The sequence below is a fragment of the Ailuropoda melanoleuca genome, chromosome 2 (assembly GCF_002007445.2).
Source record: "Ailuropoda melanoleuca isolate Jingjing chromosome 2, ASM200744v2, whole genome shotgun sequence".
In the NCBI taxonomy this organism is placed as follows: Eukaryota; Metazoa; Chordata; class Mammalia; order Carnivora; family Ursidae; genus Ailuropoda; species Ailuropoda melanoleuca.
This window is the reverse complement of record NC_048219.1, coordinates 188244547-188263566: the sequence shown is the minus strand read 5'-3', so window position 1 is coordinate 188263566 and position 19020 is coordinate 188244547. Positions and strand designations below refer to the sequence as shown.

The following is a 19020-nucleotide window of genomic DNA, read 5'->3' as shown; positions in this document are numbered from 1 at the left end:
CTGGCCAAAGATGAGAGTCATCCACACCCATGTTAAGATTTCAACCCTTGGTACAGAAGCTGCCAACAGGGGAAGGGGGAACAGGGAAAGCAGGGGGAGAGCCTGGGCTTGGTCCCTATGTCAAACAACAGTAGACCACTAAATGCGACATATAAAAACAGGCAATAGGCCAAATTTGGGCGGGGGGACCGGGGGAGGCGGGGGCACAGTTTGCCAACTCCTGATCTAGACATGTAGAGTAACCTTTAAAGAAAGGGAAATGGAGGACTTGCACTACCTGACCTCAAGACTGACTGATGTGGTACTGGTGTAAGGACCAATGAATAAATGAATGAAACTGAACACAGAGCCCTGAAACATACTCATACTTACATGGTCATTTCATGTTTGACAAAGGTTTCAAAGCAATCCATTGAGAAAAGTGTTTTTTAACAAATGGAGTTGGAACTGTATATATTCATAGAAAAATATGAACCTCAACCTCTAGCACACGATATACTAAAATTAATTTGAGATTGATCATAGATGTAAATGTAAGAGCTAAAGTTTTCAAAGCTTCTAAAATAAAATGAGATTATTATGATTTGGGAGTAGGCAGATTTCTCAAGATAGAGCTGAGAAAGCAGTAACTATAAAACTAAAAATTGATAAAATTAATCAAAAAGACAAACTTCTGCTTGTCAAAAGACACCAATAAGAAAATAAATGAAAAAGCCATAGACAGAAAGAAAATACTCTCTAATCACAGATCTTACAAAGAAGAATGAACCAATTCTGATCTATTCATATAATAGAAAAGTACTAGGTAATAAAAAAGGAACTACCATGCATAACTCTCAAAAGAACTTTTACCAAAAAAGCACACTTTATTATTTTATTTATATGAATACAAGTAAAATCAAAACGGTTACCTCTGGAGGGCGGAGAGATTAAATAAGAAGGAATGACAAGGAACTTTTTGGGAAGATGGCCATGTTCTGTATCTCTGCAGGGGTCTGGCTTGCCAAATTGGATGTATTTATTAGAACTCTTTCCCAAGGTAAGATTTTTACATTTCAGTCTATGTAAACTATACCTCAACAATTAACAAATATTGAATTCCAATTAATGATATCTTGAAGATTTAAGTGGTGATGTGAACCAATGTTTGCAGCCTACTTTGAGATATAAGAAAAATATAAGATGGACTGACTAATGGACAGATACACAGATATGTGCTAAAGCAAACATAGCACAATATTTACTGTACCTGTATAATTTCTCCACTTTTATGTATATCTGAAATTTTCATAATAAAATGCTAGGAGGTGGAGGGGCAGAAGACAGGCAGATCTGGTCATTGTGCTATGACTCTGAGCAGCCTCTGCCCAAGATCAGATCTTCCGATGACCATCCATGAGAAGGGGTTCTAGGGGACAATACAGCATGTAGCTCAATTTGGCAAGCAGAACCAATACTGCGTCACAGCACTCTCACTACTAGGAGACCCCACTCACCTGCAGCAAGACCTAAAGGACCATGCTACAAGTTCTGCATCAGAAGATGACTGCTCACAACCACCCCATCCTTGTAAAGATCCTAGAGTCACAGGCCAGTATGAGACTGTCCATGGGGAATTGGTGGAGCCCACTGTCCAGGAGAAGACTGACAATACACCATCAAAACTCTAAGAAGTTCTTGCTGGGCGTGGCCTTTGCTTACTCCTACCCAAAGCTGATCTTGCCTGTGCAGGATGGCTTGACTTTCATGAAACAGATGAAGAAACCTTCAATGTCATCACCAATTCCTCAAAATCTATGGGCCCAGAACCTGTTTCAACTTTCTTACCAGTTCATAAAATATCCCACAACCAGATTGCATCCTCTGTTGCCAAGATGAATGCCAGTTGCTGTCATAGAAGCCAAACAGATTTCCTGCTCTGTAGTAAGAATAAAATATCAATTCTGAGGAGGCTGTATAGCAGCTGATGCTGGAGCAGTGGAGGAGACACAGGTGAAGGACTATACCTCTGATGTGTACCACAGGGTACTTGGCCTGTTTGACTGCAGGGCCTAAAGTCATCTGAGCTGTTATGCTTCCCAGGGACTTAAGATGGCAGGGCCCCCAGGTTACAGGGTATCCAGTCCCACTATTCTGAGGCCCCCACTCTCAGATGCAAAACTGGCTTTTTCCCACAGTCCAAGCAATACAAGTCCCAAGATGTTGCCTGGTCAGACTGTGATCACCTAGCCTCTGATCCTGTATCAGCAGTAGAGTTTCAAAACCCATATTAACCACTCACAGCATGTGGACCTTACTTGTATCTTGACTTATATAAACTCTTAAGAGAAGGAAAAAAATGAAATTTATGAAATGAAAGAAATTTGAATACTGGCTAGATAACTAGATTATTATTAATTTTTATGGATGTGAAAATGGTATGTATCGTGATTATATATTTTTAAAGTACTGTGTTTTAGAAATAACATCAGTTGATGAGTTTACAGATGAAATTATAGGTCTCAGATTCGCTTCAAATTAATAAAGAAGGGATAAGACCATTAGTTGGTAGAAGTCTGTTATATTATTCTGTCTACTTGCACAGACATATGAGTATCTCCATAACAAAAAGTTTTAAAAGGAACCAAAAAGACTAACAATTTCTATTTTTAATTAGATTCAAGTAAGTTTTTAAAAAGATAACATACTAATAACAAGAAAGAAACAAACAAAAAGCTGAAATAAAAGGAAGCTAGAATGACTGAGGCAAATAAACTAGAAGGAAATAAATCATGTGACCTGGGATACCAGTGCAAAAAAGTTAAATACTCAGAACAGTAGTTACAACCTAGCTCTTTCTAAAATACTCTGCATTTTCAGTCACCATTGAAAAAGACCATGTTACAATATATACAAAATAAAGGTACAAAACAGGTACTTCTCACAGATGACAAAGGAAAATGAAGCTCAGGGAGGAAAAGTAATTTACCCAAAGTGACAAGATTCATTTTATTAGTGGTGCTGAAACCAAACCACAGATTATTTTGAGTCCTAGTCAAGAGCCTTTAGTTGCTATAGCAGTTTTCTAAAATGGTAGTCTGTAGCCCTCAGCTTCAGAATCACAGTGGGGTTCTGGCCAAAAATGGAAAGAGACAGTCATTTACCTCACCCCACATCCAGGATCAGAATCTCTGGGGAGTAAAGCCCAGGATTTTTCACAAAAAAATAAATAAATAAAATAAATTTACTACGAGTTAATTCCGGTGAAACTCACATTGATCTTAAGTTTCAAACTCCCTTGGGTATACTCTTGTACATTCTCACTGCTGTAAGTGCAATGAAAAAGTATAGAAGATTATGCCACAGAAATGCCTATGTTTCAAGGGTAGTAAAACCAATACAAAAGAAACCACAAGAGCAATAAAAAAAAAAATTGTGTAGGGGCACCTGGGCGGCTTAGTAAGTTAAGCGACCAACTCTTGATTTCCACTCAGGTCATGACCTCAGGGTCCTGGGATTGAGCACCGCATGGGGCTCCCTGCTCAGTGGGGGAGTCTGCCTGAGATTCTCTCCTTTGCCCTCTCTCTCTCTCTGCCCCTCCCTCCCACTTATTCGTGCATGCGCTCTCTTGCTCTCTCTCAAATAAATAAATTAAAAAAAAAATCTGCGCAGTGCCTTACAGTGAATACTATATATATATACACACACACACACACCCTATATGTGTGCACACATGCACACATGCACGAGCACGTGTGTGTGTTTGTGTATATATATATATATATATATATATATATATATATAAATTTTTCAAGTATGAGTGGGGGTTTTATAATCCCTGTCAGCCACAATATTCCTGGAAGACTTAATAGGGAAGTTAAAATTTAATAGGACTTAAAAAAGATTCACAACAAATAAAACAGCATGGGCAAAATGGCAAGAAAATTGGAATACAGACAGCAAACATGGAAAACAAAACAGAGATCACTACAGTTAAAACATTTCTGCTGGGAATGAAGCAAGAAAAAGATTAACGAGGAAGGTTATAAAAGGATTCATATTGAGAACTGAAAACGCTGGAATGCCACAGACCAGGAGTCTTCAGCCAACCACCTGTAGATCAAACTGGGCCACTGGCCTGCTCTTGCACTGCCCCAATCTAACAACGGTTTTTAAATGTTTAAAGGATTATTTTTTAAAAAATAGTTTTTTCAAACAAGGATATGAAATAGCGACTGTATGTAGGTGGCCCACAATGCCTACAATATTTACTGGTCCTTTACAGAAAGTTTGCCAACCTATGCTAAGAGCAACACAGTAACTGCAGATCCTGGAATAATGAGTTTGTAACTTAGCTCTGCATTCAATTATGACATTGAATACGTTGTTACTAAAATAACGGCCAATTTTTGCTATTATTTAAGCTCAGCAAAAGGTTAAAATGTTCTAAGAGTTTAAATACATAAACCAAATATTAATGTATATGACACTTTCATATTCTATAAAAACTAAAAAATCCCTCTAATAAAACCACTCTGCAGGGAGTAAAAATATTGATAATCCTTCCCCTATAACTTCTACTATCTCAGATTTTGATTCAATAAACATCTGAATATCTACATTATTCGACAAGAACTACACTAGGAACTTGCCTGATTCAAAGTATATGTTGCCTGACTTCAAAGTATTTTAGGGGCATCCGGGTGGCTCAGTTGGTTAAGTGTCTGGCTTTCATTTCAGGTCATGGTCCTGGGGTCCTGGGATTGAGCCCCCATCGGGCTCTCTTGCTCAACAGGGAGCCTGCTTCTCCCTCTGCCTCTGCTGCTCCCCTTGCTTGTATGCTCGCGTGCACTTTCCCTCTCTCAAATAAATAAATAAGATCTTAAAAAAAAAAAAAAGAAATACAATGCTTTGAAGCTACATGATATTTCCATATACTGATTCACGACTCATTCAAAGGTTCACTGTCTTTGCTCTGATAATGTCCCAAATACTCTTTCTGATACTGGCTTTCTACTTTTCAGAGTCCACGATTCTGTATGGAGAACCACCGTCATGTACTACAGTTTACAGGACAGGATGATTTAGGAAATAACCACTAGTGTTCTGTTTAACCTCGTAATGGACTAGGTATATATAACATATAAAATGATACCTGGATAATCCAGCAAAACTATGAGAGCATGTGAATTTGGAATATTAAATTTTTTTAGAAACAAAAATATTTTTTTGTGGTAGTGTTTGCTTGTGGTTATAAATGGCTCCAATCTCTCAAAGATGCAATTTAATTACCCAAAAACTCTAAATAGTTTGTCTCATAAAATAAGGCCTATTTAATCATAAGTATAGCTTCCTGAAAAATACTATGTCTCCACACTCTCAAAGCATCTGCAACTCCCAACTGAAGCCCTTTCTCACTCTTAAACCAAAATGGAATTGACAGAAAGAATTCTTCTTGTCTCTCTCCCCCCACTAAACTCTAAGCTTTACACAAGGCAAAATCATATCTGCTTTTGCTTATCACTGTATCTCTGGCACCCAAGGGGACAGTCCCTGGTATACAGTAGGTGATTAATAAATCTGCCTCAAAAATGAAAAATGAATCCTTCATAAATGTTAACAGAGAAAGGAGCACCTTACTTTATGGGTTTATTGTTTTAGGAGGATCTTTTTAAAAGCAGTAGTTTCTGTTTCTTGGGTTATTTTGATAATCTAGCATAAAGACAATCAAATGCTGTCAATCAATGCAAGATTTTATTTCTCCACTTAGACTGTATGCCTGTGGAACATCAGTAGTAACTCTTTCATTCTCAGGCCTAAAACATAACTAAGAAGAGTTAATTTGCTACCAGAAAAGAAAAACTGATGCTTCAAAATAAAATTACTAATACATCTTCTTTTTATTGAATTATCTATAGCACCGATCACCAGCCCTCCTTCCATTAACTTGAAAAATCAGAAGTCAACCCAATAGGGAAATTCCTTCAACTAGAGGACCATGAATTACCCACAATACCACAAAAGAGGATATATGGAGAAAACCACTAAAGACTTTTTTTTAAAGTTAACATCACTATACAAAGAAAGTATTACAAGATAAACATATGGAAATATTTTTGTAAAATATTTTACTTTTGAAAAAAAATGTCAAAACAATTTCTTTAAATAATAAATACAAAGTGCTTCATTGCAAAATATTTTACTAACATCTGGCATACTATGTTCTATAATGTAATAATGTACATATCTGCTCCACCGAACACACTGTAGGAGTCTGAGAACACTAAAGTAATACTCAAGTATTTTGTAAACTACATCTGTAGAAACTAATGATGTACTGTTATAAATATTAAGCATGTCCTTTATACATGCTTATAAATAGTAATAACTTTATTTGCTTACCACAGCTTACAGAATACAGATGTACTTTATTAATGACTCAAATATCATAAGTGGCACTGCCATCAGTTTGGTGATTTTCCAAAAACAGTGAACAATTCTTAATATAGTTCTGAATGAAAGCTGAAATCTTCCCTAGATAAACACATGTGCTAGGCCACTGAGCTGATGGTGAATTAAATGGCCTCCCTGTATCCATGTCCTTTGCCCTGTAACTTGGTAGTCCCCTCCTACTCTTTATCTGAATTTGGCAGCATGATTTTGTCAAGTTTTCCACAACTGTAATGCAAGCATTAAAACAGATTTAAGTTATACACACAGATGACTGTAAACAGTTTCACCACATATAAATGTCTGGAGGAACATTCAAAGCATGTGGAACATAGGTTAATTCTGTTCAACATCTGAGAGTCATCCAACAACCACTGCGCTTACCTGCTTAAGCCCGCACTACCCCAATCAGGAACCAAATATGCCCCTCAGAACATTAAGCTCCCTGGAGAGAGTAGAAGATCCCAGATTGCTGCCAGTCAATTTATTTTCTTTTAACTGGTCAAGCACTCTTCAGACATGACCCATTCACACACAAGATGTATGACAGTAGTGTCTTTTTAATCCAAAATAAACGTGGTTGAGTATGGTCCTTTCCAAACTACTGAAAGATGATACACAGAATATGGCAACATGTTTTGAAATGAAAAATTAAGATTTGTATACTTTTTTCTATGCATGTTATACTTAAGGTTTAAATGTTTAAATAAGATAAACTGATAATAAAGCACCTGTGTTTGAGGTCTATATAAAGTTTTAAGTTGTGTTAACCACCCTGCACATCGTAATATCAATCCTCACCTTCTATGCCTCTCAAGTTTTTAAAAACACAGATATTGTTAATATTGTTAAGAATTAAATATACCTAGTCCAATACTTTGGTTCTAGGATGTTCTTAGGAACACAAAGTATGTGTGTTTTCCTTAACAAACATTTAAAAGGTTGGTATATTTTCTAACAGTATGAACTACAGTAAATTTCCCTTTTTCTTTGTGCGCTGTTTGCTCTGCCTTCAGTATCTTTTCCCGCCACAGGGTGCCTGTCTGGCTCAGCTGGAAGAGCATGTGACTCTTGATCTCAGCGTTGGGAGTTCAAGCCTCACGTTCGGTGTAGAGATTACTTACAAACAAACTTAAAACAAATGAACCAATATCTTCCTGCCAGCTTAGGTCCTAACCTCTATGAGATCTTCTCAGTCCTCTCCTTTTCACCAACAAGTTGTCTCTCTTCCCATATTACTTCTGAAACTTTTTATTCTTACCATTAATTATCTAATACATGCTATCACTGTTACATATCTGTCTCCCCAACTAGATTTTAAGCTGTCAGCTAAGCCTATGAGAAACACCGTAACTGCATCCGCAGTATCTAGCACATCGACTGCCTTGGTGAGTGCTTTAAGGGGTCTACCAATTTGCATGATTCTTTTTAGGATTAATATTCATGAACCCATTCCAGTCATCTCTAAGTTTACACTTTGTTTCTACTTTTTGATATGAGTTGCCTAAAATCAAGTATTTCCTTGTATACCTAAGTTTATTTTGAAATCCATCTTAATGACTGCCATATCTGACAACATGGTTGAACCTTGAGGACACTATGCTAAATGAAATAAGCCAGTCACAGCAGGACAGAAACCGTATGATTCCAATTACATGAGGTATCTGAAACAGTCAAACTATGAGTCAAACTCATAGAAGCAGAAAGTACAATGGCAGTTGTCAGAGGCTCAGAATGGGGAGTGGGGAGTTGCTAGTCAGTGGGTATAATGTTCACTTATGCAAGATGAGTAAGTTCTGGAGACTTAATGTACAACAATGTCCCTCTATGTAAGAATGACACATAACTTTTTTTTTTTAAAGATTTTATTTATTTTATTCCTTCCAGCGGAGGAGCCTGATGTGGGGCTCAATCCCGGCACGCCGGGATCATGCCCTGAACCGAAGGCAGACGCTTAACAACTGAGCCACCCAGGCACCCCAACACATAACTTTTTAAAGAGAGGAGACCTTATGTTAAGTGTTCTTACCAAAATTAAAAGTTCCTTCAATCAGTATTTGGAGACCAGTCGTCACACAACCTTAGCTACTTCCTGATAGGTACAGATGTTTTTACTCACTTCTCCAATGAACCGTTACCTTTTTAGTTCTACTACTCTGAATTTATCTGCTATCATTTGATTTTTAATCCAAGAACAGAATAATATTTATTTCTGACTCCGTATTCTGATGTCCAAAATTTTGCATACTAGACCAACATTCTAAGAGAGCAATTAAAAGTTTACACTACTGGTATAATTCCAAACTTTATACAGAAATAGTTCAAATTGTATTTCAATCGGTAAATATATTATTCTACACTTACAGCCATTACAAATCTTCTGCCCTTTCCCCTAGCTTTAGACTTTCCCACATTAGCCCGGAATTTGATTACGCAAAATAATTTTTTTATCAGCAAAACAGTGTGCTCACTTCTTTATATCATGTATTTAAAAATATTTCATAGTTTTTAATTTATACTCACTCACTGTTTTAGAGCCAAAAACACATGTGCGTAACAAGAAGGCAAGCAAGTTTAATATATTACTATCAGAATGTTAGGGAAAAGGGGTGCCTGGGTGGCTCAGCCAGTTAAGCATCTGCCTTTGGCTCAGGTCATGATCCCAGCCCCACGTGGGGCTCCCTGCTTCTCCCCCTACCTCTGCCACTCCCCTTGCCTGTGCTCTTGCTCTCTCTCAAATAAATAAATAAAATCTTTAAAAAACAACAACAACAACAAAAAAACCCCAAAATATTAGCGAAGAAAGAGAGGCAGAGTGTAAAACGTTTACATATATCTTCTCAGGGTGAAAAAGATTAAAACTAATAAAATATAAAACAACTTTTTTTCTTTCTATCAAAAATATGCAAGTGGAATACTGTAAAGTAATATTTCCTTTCTATAAAATAATGAAATAACGGTTATTATTAATCAATTAGGATGACTGGCTCAATCTTATCCAAAAATGTCCACTTTTCTTGTCAATTTTACAGTTTTTTCAATTATTAGATAACCACTTTTACCAACAGCATGGTAAAAACATAGAACTAAAAACAAGAAAGCAAACAAACAGAATGAAATTACTGGAAACCCATTAAAGCAGAGTTAGAAGGAAAAAGCTCCTCTCCAAATTCTTATTGGGTTCCCCTTAATGCTGGGCTGCCCCCAGCACTGCCAGCCTCCTCCCTACCCTGCACCTGCTCAACACAAAGTTCAGCATATAATAAAAAGGCATGAGGGAACCTTCAAGTAAAGCTGATCACACAATGGCCTAACAGAAGTTTACTATAGTACCACAAAGTTGACTCTCTTTCTCTCTCTCTCGGCCTTTTAAAGCAAAGACTAACAATTACGCCAATACTAGATGTCCTCCAAAATGCCTTTTACATTCAACATTGATGAATTTTAGATAAATGTTTCACCTCAGAATAAAGGTATTTATTAGATATTTATAGCAGACATTAACTCTAAGTACATTATTAAATGAGTACATTCTAAAATATCTAAATATGGAATACAAAGATAACTTTTTTGACAGTGAAATTCACCATTCTAAACAACTTATTAAATCTTATTAAAATGACTGCCAAAAAAAAGTTAAAAATTGTAAAAACACTTACTTCATTTCCATGTTTTTGCAGGAATTCAATTTCCTGTTGTGTGAATGTTGTCATGGAGATAGATTTCACCCTGTGTGGTGGATTTAACCCTCTCCTAAAAGATAAAATATTTTACAAATTTACTATTATGTATCTTAAAAAGTACACATCAATGTAAAACATTTTTAACTAGCACATTTAAACATGGAACAGTGTTCGCTCTATAAACTAAAATTATTTAAAAATTATTTTAAACTATTAATCCCCACAATAGATAAGTTAGAGTCACACTAAATAATAAATTTAAATATAAATTCAGGTAACCATCTATTTAGGAACGCATAGTACCTGTAACACAAATATTGCTTTCCTGTGTTTCTCATGGAAGGAGAAGACTATGTAAGAACTCTACGGTTAAGAATTCAAAAGTTTAAATATTTTCAAATATTTAAAATTCAAAAATTTAAATATTTTCATATTTCCTAAGAAAATGACAATGATTTGTTAAGTATGGAGCTATACAAATATTCTAATCAAATAGCCATTACCTTTAAGCTTGGGGCTGATTTGAAAACTGAAAACTAACCCAAGAAAACTGGAAATTATTAACCCAGAAGAATGAAGTCCCATCTCTCCTTCAATTCAAATGAAAATTTATAATAAAGAACATTTTCAATCACCTCGGAAGGCAGTAAATGCTCAAGAAGAAACTGAAGGGACGTGAAGGAATTCGAGAAATACCTGGATACATGATTAAATGCCTTTAAAGTTCTTTTACAACCTTGAAGCCTTTTCTGTATAGATGGCCTTAAGAGAACTTTATGTTTCTTGATGTTTACACTGCATATTAAAACACTGATAAAAATACATTCAGAGAAGACTAAAAACAATTTACATTTTGTCCAACTATCACAAAGTAGCCTACTCCACCACCCACAAAAATAAGGGTTAAATAATCTATGCAAAGTAACAAGTAATCTATGCAAAGTTTCATAAAACTATGTTTGAGTCATGTCCTCTGCCAAAGGGCCTCATTTGGAATGCAAGTTCTAGAACAGATTATTAATACTTTTACATAATTTGTCATACTCATCTTGTAGTCATCCATGCTGAGAGATTTAACAACGATGTAAAATAATAAATGAACCAAAGGTCTTTCAAAAATAACCTGGAAATATTCTTGAGTAATTAAATATGGCGTGTAATAATCCTAGAAATTCACAATATTATAATTCAACAATAAGGGAAATTCAGAATTAACAGAAGGTCCTCAATTATCATATCCCACTCCTCCTCTCCCCCTGACTGTCAGAGAATAGATGGTACATCTTTCGAATCATGCTTTGAATTAGGGCAAAGCACTTTATCTGACGCATATTTTGAAGAGGGAAAACATTAAGTTGGGTTTTGTTGCTGTTTTGTAACTAACTCATTTACTTCTAGCTCTTGGCTAAGTCATAAGATACAGAAATAAAAATTGCACAGTAGAAGAAATTGAACACAGCAATTTCTTAACTATGAAAAAACAACTACAGAATTAATTATTTTCAAGTAAATTTGCAATCACAAATTAAGGCTTTAAAAATATCTTCTAGGGGGCACCTGGTGGCTCAGTTGGTTAAGCATCTGACCCTTAGGTTTCGGCTCAGGCCATGATCTCAAGGTTGTGAGATCAAGCCCCACCCCTGGCTCTGTGCTCAATGGGGAGTCTGCTTGAGAGTCTCTCCCTCTCCCTCTGCCCTTCCAACCACTCACAGGTTCTCTCTCTCTAAAATAAAATAGATAAATCTTTAAAAAATAATAAAAATAAAAAACAAAAGCGTCTCCTAAATTTCCAAAGTGAAAATGTAGGAAAGTCATTATTCGTTTAAAGCAGTACACTCTGTTTTCCAATTCATCCGTATTATGGGAACAAGACTAGATTCACCATTTTCAGGGAAGGTTATTAATTTATGATGTGTATACATCCTACCTTGCTCCAAAGTAACTTAAGAAGGAATTAACTTATTGTTCTCTTAAATTTCACTACTCCTCCCTCTCACTTAGCAATTTGGTCTCTCCTTATTTCGAATACCGCCTTCCTTGTTCCTGCCAACCATTTACTTTTCCACCTCCCTTATGGTATCCTTTTTTAAAAAAAGGAAAAGGCAAAGGAATAATCTTCTAATAAGGAAATGTCAAACACTATTTCAACAGTGTATGTTTTGGACAAGAAATTTTGGAGCAAAGACATACTCCTATATTTCTCAGATCATTAAATGAGGAAACCCCAGATTCTTTTTTAGTTATGTTACACAGATGTAATCTCATGAGAGTAGTACAGTGTACGGCTTATTCACTCACAGATCTCATGGCCCTATGGCATCACAGGATCTACTTATGCACAAAGACGACATTCATATTACTTAAATAAGTAACAAAATTTCGAACTTACAAAACAAATATAACCAGAATGAACTCATAACCAAACTATGAAAAGACGTTTTTCCCCACTAAACAAGAACACTTACTATAGGGCTTCTTTAAGTGAGCTGACTTGATGCATTTAAAATAGGGCTCAATTTACACAACAGGAAGACACAATTTTGCCAGGCCACAATAATTATACAAATTATACAACTACAAGAAAATTTTACATTTGTTCATGCTGCCTTCCCTAATTGCCCTTTTATATCCCATTTACTCAGACAGATTAACCATACTCTCAATGCAAGGATATACATGGATTTTTCCCCTTTTAGCCTCCAAAAGCTTTATACAGATAATACATGCTTAAAAAATAATTCAGTTAAAAAAAGTGGTAAGTCCAGTCCAAAGTGAAAATTGGTCTCATACACTACGTTAGGATAAATTCACCAATTTGTATCAAGAACCTCATTCACACCTTTTGACCCAGTACTACCCTTTAACAACCTATTCTAAAGAAGGAATCTGAAACATAGCTAACTAATTATGTACAACATGTTCATCAAACAGGATTCATAACAGGAAAACATCAGGAACACAATTATAAAAGAGGAAGTGATCAAATAAATGACAATAACACTGTAAACGTTATGCATACTTATGGTTATGTTTTAATTTTTTAGGATGAAAATTATATAGTATTGTCAGAACCATATAAAAAAATATCTGCAAAGAAAACAGATAAACTAAATACCCCCAAATAATAGCAGTTCTTGCATATAAATGATAGGATAGGATGATTTTTTTCTATTTATAATTTTCTATTCTCTCCAAGTTTTCTACAATGAATATGCATTATTCTATAATAGGAAAAAGAAACAGCAAGAAATAACAGAGTCCAACTAAATAGTAGCAGTAGTCAAAAATTTTGGACTTTCAGTCCTGGCTAAATGGATGTGAATGTCTGTGCTGAAGTATTAGAGAAAGAAAATATGGGAAGGAGAGAACAATTTTCCTTTCTAAGGCTTTCTTTCAGTTTTTCTAAAAAACCTGGAATGCCTTTCTTCCCAAATATACTTACCAGCATCAACACCTTATCCTCACTTTATTTCTCTAAATCAGGGTTTTCTCAATTTCGCCACTATTGACATTTGGGGTCAGGTAACTGTTTATTGTGAGGGGGCTGTTCTGTCCATTGTAGGATGCAGAGGAGGACCCCAGCCTTTAGGGACTAAATACCGGAAGCATCCTCAAACCAGTAGGGCCAATGAAAGATGCTGCCAAATCTCCCCCAGGGAGCAAAATCCCTCTAGTTGAGAATCACTGCTCTAAATATGTAAAATGCTAATTACCAAGCAAAAGAAATTACTGGAATTCCTTTGAATCTTTATTGGATATAAATCCTACCTAGGTTCAATCTTCTACAAAACACTCCATGCATTCACCCCATATACAATAAAAAAAGTTAAATTTTGCCATAAAGTCATTATTTTCAGAAGAACAGAAAATAGAAATGAACACTTTTTTCTATGAAATGATAAATAACAAAATAAATACACAAGTTTAAAATCTGTATAGTATATATTAAATTTAAGTTAGAAAAGACTGGGGAAAGTGTCCACAAAAAAAATAACCAAACATGGAACTATATTATGTCAAGCATGCTTAATACAAATGCACAGGCAAAATGAAAGTTAATAAGGCAGAACAAAAGTACCTAATATTGCATACTTAATCTCATCCAATGTCCACTTTCAATTGTATGGCAGATCAGATATTCTGAAAAGTCTCCTCTGCTAAAATAAGAGAGATGCTCTGTAAGTTACAAAACAAAAACAAAAAAAATCCTAACTGTTAACATATTGTTGAGCTTTTTAGAAAATAAAGGAAATCTCTGAGGATCCCCTCCCAAAAGGGAAAAAAGACATAAAAATTAAAAACTGAGCTGAAACCAAAGAGTGATACAAGTTATATCCAAAATTTAGTATTGCTTAGAAGGCAAATACCAACCAACAATAGCTAAGACAAGATGACAGAGCCAAACCTGAGATAGATCTGTTAAACCTAAGACCCTGGATGAGAAAACTGCTTCAGGCTTTAGTATCCCTCAGTCCCAGCAGAAGAATATGCAAATCCTCTCAGAAGGAATGCACTTTAAATTTATGCTATCAGGATCTGGAAAAATTGAGCTCAATAAAAACCATCACACAACAACAAAACATGACACTGCACTTGTCATTAGAAACATTTTTAGACCCATCTCGCCCAAAGACTTTAGATACTGTAGTGATCAAATACAAAATAGAAAATATAGTATTACAGGAAACATTATAATAAATAAAAGCATAAAAATATACAAGATAAATGGAGTTATCAGAATAACCATGCAACTTTAAAAGTCAGAACTTTTAGAAATGAAAAACTATCAATGTGGAAATTACAAACTCAACAAAGCAGGTAAAGAGCAGATTAGACACACCAAAAAAGAAAATTGGTGAATTAGAAGATAGAAGAAAAACAATCCAGAAAGCAGCACAGACTAAGGAGACAGAAAAGACTAAAGGAATTAAAAAGGACATCAGAAGGTCTAACATATCTAATCAACACTTTCTAAAGACATTATTTTGAGAGAAAGAGAGTGGGTATGGGGAGTGGGGAAGGGCAGAGAGAGAGAGACAATATCCAGCAGACTCCCCACTGAGTGCAGAGCCCAACAAAGGCTCAATCTCAGGACCCTGAGATCATGACTGAGCCAAAACCAGAAGTCTGACACTCAACCCAACTGAGACATCCAGGTGCCCTCTAATCAACACTCTTACTTTTGAGAGTGCAAATGAAAAAAATTAAGAGAGGTGATATTTGAAGAGATCATGGCTGAGATTTTTTGGATCCAGTGAAATGCACGCATCTACAGATACAAGAATTACAGTGTATCAAAAGCAAGATAAATAAAATCCACACTTAGAAACATTTTGTTGAAACCTCAGTAACAGAACAATCTTAAAAGCAGTCAGAAAGAAAAGACCAAGAAAACAAAATTTGACTAAAAGCAGACTTCTCAATGGAAACCAAAAGATAACACAACATTATCTTTAAGTAGTAAGAAAAATTAAGAATGTGAACCCAGCAAAACTATCTCTGAAAGTATAAGATCAAAATAATAATAGTTTCACATAAACAAAAACCAAGACTTTACCCCAGGAGATCCTCACTAAAGAAATATAGATTGTTGTGGCTCCTCGTGGCTCAGTCGGTTAAGCGTCTGCCTTCGGCTCAGGTCATGATCCCAGAATTCTGGGATCAAGCCCCGCAATAGGCTCCCTGATCAGCAGAGAGCCTGCTTCTCCCTCTCCCTGCTGCTCTGCCTACTTGTGCTCTCTATCTCTCTGTCAAATAAATAAATAAAATCTTAAAAAAAAAAAAAGTCAAGTGTTGTATTAAAAAAAGAAAAGAAAAGAAGATATATAGATTGTAGAAAAAGAATGACCCCAGGAAGGTCCTGAAATGCAAAGAGGTAAGGAAAGAAACTGGTAAACACCTTTAGGTAAATCTAAAACAAACATCTTCTGATTTTAAAATGTCCAATTTATGAGGAAGAATGGAGACGAATTTATGTCTCACCAACAATAACCCTTAACTGAGGGTACTTTGTATTTTTAAAGACCTTATGTTATTAGGGAAAGGTTAAAATACTGATTAGCTCTAGAATGTCAATATGGTGAATAAGAATTCAATGATGACCATAAAAGTACATGGAATTTACAGCTTCCAAACCAGTATAAAAAGAAAATCAAATCAAAACAAAAAACTGTCATTTTTTTAAATAAAATTAAACATACAATTTCCGTATGACCTAGCAATCCCACTCTTATTTACCCAGGTGAAATGAAAACTTACGTTCACCCAAAAATCTGTATATAAATATTTGTAGCATCTCTATTCATATGAATCAAAATCTGGAAACCCAACTGCCCTTCAAATGGGAAATGGATAAATTCACAAGCAATGGAATACTAACTACTCAGCACTAAGGAGAAATGAACTATTGGAATATGCAACTAACTTGGATACATCTTAAAGGTACTATGCTGAGTGAAGAAGGCAATCTGAAATGGTTATATACTTAAGATAAAATTTCCATGACATCCTCAGAAAGAAAAACTACAGTGTTAGTTGGCAGGGGTTAAGAACAGAAAAGGGTTAAGTAGAGTCTTCAGGGGTGGTGGAACAGTTCCATGTTCTAATTGTGATGGCAGTTACACAAATCCATACACGTTAAGACTCATATAACTATATACCAAAAAAAGTTAATATTGATAGAGGTTAACTTAAGAAATAGAACACTATTGTCTTGATTCTGTTACTATTCACAGTAACCAAAATTTTCACACTAATTAAAATAAATGTTTTCTCATTAGTGGACCTACCTTCCTCTGTACCAAGTTTGATCATTTACTTGAATGAAAACTAACCAAAACTGAATTATTTACCTAGTTATTTCAAAGGTGTATTCATGGAAGCTGGTGCCACCTCCCTTTTTGTTGCTAAGTCTAGTCTAGCTATCATGTGAATTCAATGTTTGTAAAACATTTTACTGTAATGACATTAGTCATAACTATTGGATGAAAGTGTTGTACAAGTAAGCCACATCATTTTTATAGTGCCAATATTGAAGTACCACCCATTCCAGATCCTAAAATACACATTTTAAGTCTCCAATTTAGTGCGAAAAAAAATTAAATAATGACTCATTTAATAACAACAGTATTGATATTTTGAAAGCATGTTTGCCAGTTAATTGGTTTCAAAAAGTTTCAAAGTCACCTACTGGTACAGTCCAATATGTTTTCATAGTATAATTAAGTTATATGCAGATCCCCAAGAGCTTTAGTCTTGAAGACCACCACTCAGGTACGACTGTAACCAGATGGTGTGACTCATTCCATATGTCCACCAGTATGCTGCTCTTAACTACGCCTCAAACAATCTTGCAAATAGCCATTTGTTCAACTCAAATAACGATGTATACTGGGTGAATAGGAAAGCTTGTTTAGTTTTATTCATTGTTTTTCTCCTGCTGGGAGAGAAAAATGGCTAAAATATTTTAATAGACTGTGGAAATTTATGTGATTGTTAATCTTGACATGAAGTAATAAAGTTAATTTGATATTTAGATCTATCCCAATCCTAGTTATTTAGTAAAAATATTACATATAGATGGAACATGCCTTTAACAGGACATCAAGATTTTACAAACTATTGATGCCAAGGCATTACACGTACTAGATAGTCCGAAAATATTAGTCTATCCAGAACCCAACTTTACGATACTGAAAACACACACACACGCGCGCGCACACACACGATGTAAACCACATCTGTTATTTTGGTTTTTTTCTGAAAGTCACAAATACTACACCGTAAAGTCCTTTTAACACTTAGGGGAAACATCTAAAAAATAATACTCAAGTAACAATTTAAACCTAATTAAGATATCCCGGTTAAATGTGGCCACCCCGCCCCAACCCCTGCAAAAAAGCAGGGGTGGGGGGGGGCGCCTGGGTGGCTCGGTCACTTTAGCTTCCAACTCTTGATTTTGGCCCAGGTTATGATCTCAGGGTCATGAGATCGAGCCCCCCATCAAGCTCCAGGCTCTGCGCTGGGTGGGGAGCCTGTGTAAGATTCTCTCTCCCTCTTCCTCTCCCTCTTTCTTTGCCCCTCCCTCTCCACCCACCCAGCTCATGCTCTCTCTCTCTCTCAAAAAAAAAAAAAAAAAAAAAGGGGGACAAAACCCAAGAATATCTTCACAAACTTCTCCAAACCTCATTGAAATGAAAGCAAAGGAATAAAAAGGCATTAACCCACACAGAGAATAAGGGAGGAAGCCAAAAGCAAACTATAGTTCTCTAATACCCAAACTTGGAAGATAAAAAGTGAATACACCAGCAGTAATTGACTTTGCAGAGTAAAGAAAAGCAAAACAGAAGTTCCTTCAAAGAGAAGCCAACTAGAAGCTGATTCCCACTCTAGAACCCCTGAAAGATTCACAAAAGGAATTAGAGGCAGATTAAGGGGATTTACATTGGGTCAAAAATAAACTCCCAGTTGCCCTACAGCCACAAGACTACCCCTACCAGGCCCTAGGCAAAAATCTGAATGAAAATTTAATCTGCAGAGATTATCCAAATAGTCTCTGGCCTCAGGCAAAGCTAAAGACTGTTATTAGATACTCTGCTAAAAACTAAGGAATTCAAACTGAGACTCTACCTACTGAATGACAGATTACATGCCCCTAGTCTCCTTCCTCAACTTGGATCCCAGAAAAATGGCAGCCAGGCTTTTTTAGTCACCAACAAGAAAGAATATTGGAGAAAATATCTCTGAACTAAAAAAAGCATGCCTTCCAAACCAATGAGTCCAAAACAATGGCTACAATATTGAACAAAAGACCTAACCAAAATGCTTCAATGTACGGCTCAGAAGAGCAGGAATTAAAAAAAGATCATACTCCCAAAGAGGGAGAGGGAAAATGGGGCACGAAGAATCA

At 35.8% G+C, this 19020-nt stretch overlaps 1 protein-coding gene across 4 annotated transcripts in view; it reads right to left on the bottom strand.

The window, feature by feature from the left end:
* The window catches only part of AGFG1 (ArfGAP with FG repeats 1), a 77208-nt gene that overhangs the window by 51046 nt on the left and 7142 nt on the right, over positions 1–19020 (bottom strand). For all 4 annotated transcript variants that reach the window (XM_019800183.2, XM_034655299.1, XM_034655300.1 and 1 more), the window contains exon 2: positions 10089–10182. In XM_019800183.2, the coding sequence (XP_019655742.2) occupies positions 10089–10182 (94 nt within the window). The remainder of the gene's footprint in view (positions 1–10088; positions 10183–19020) is intronic.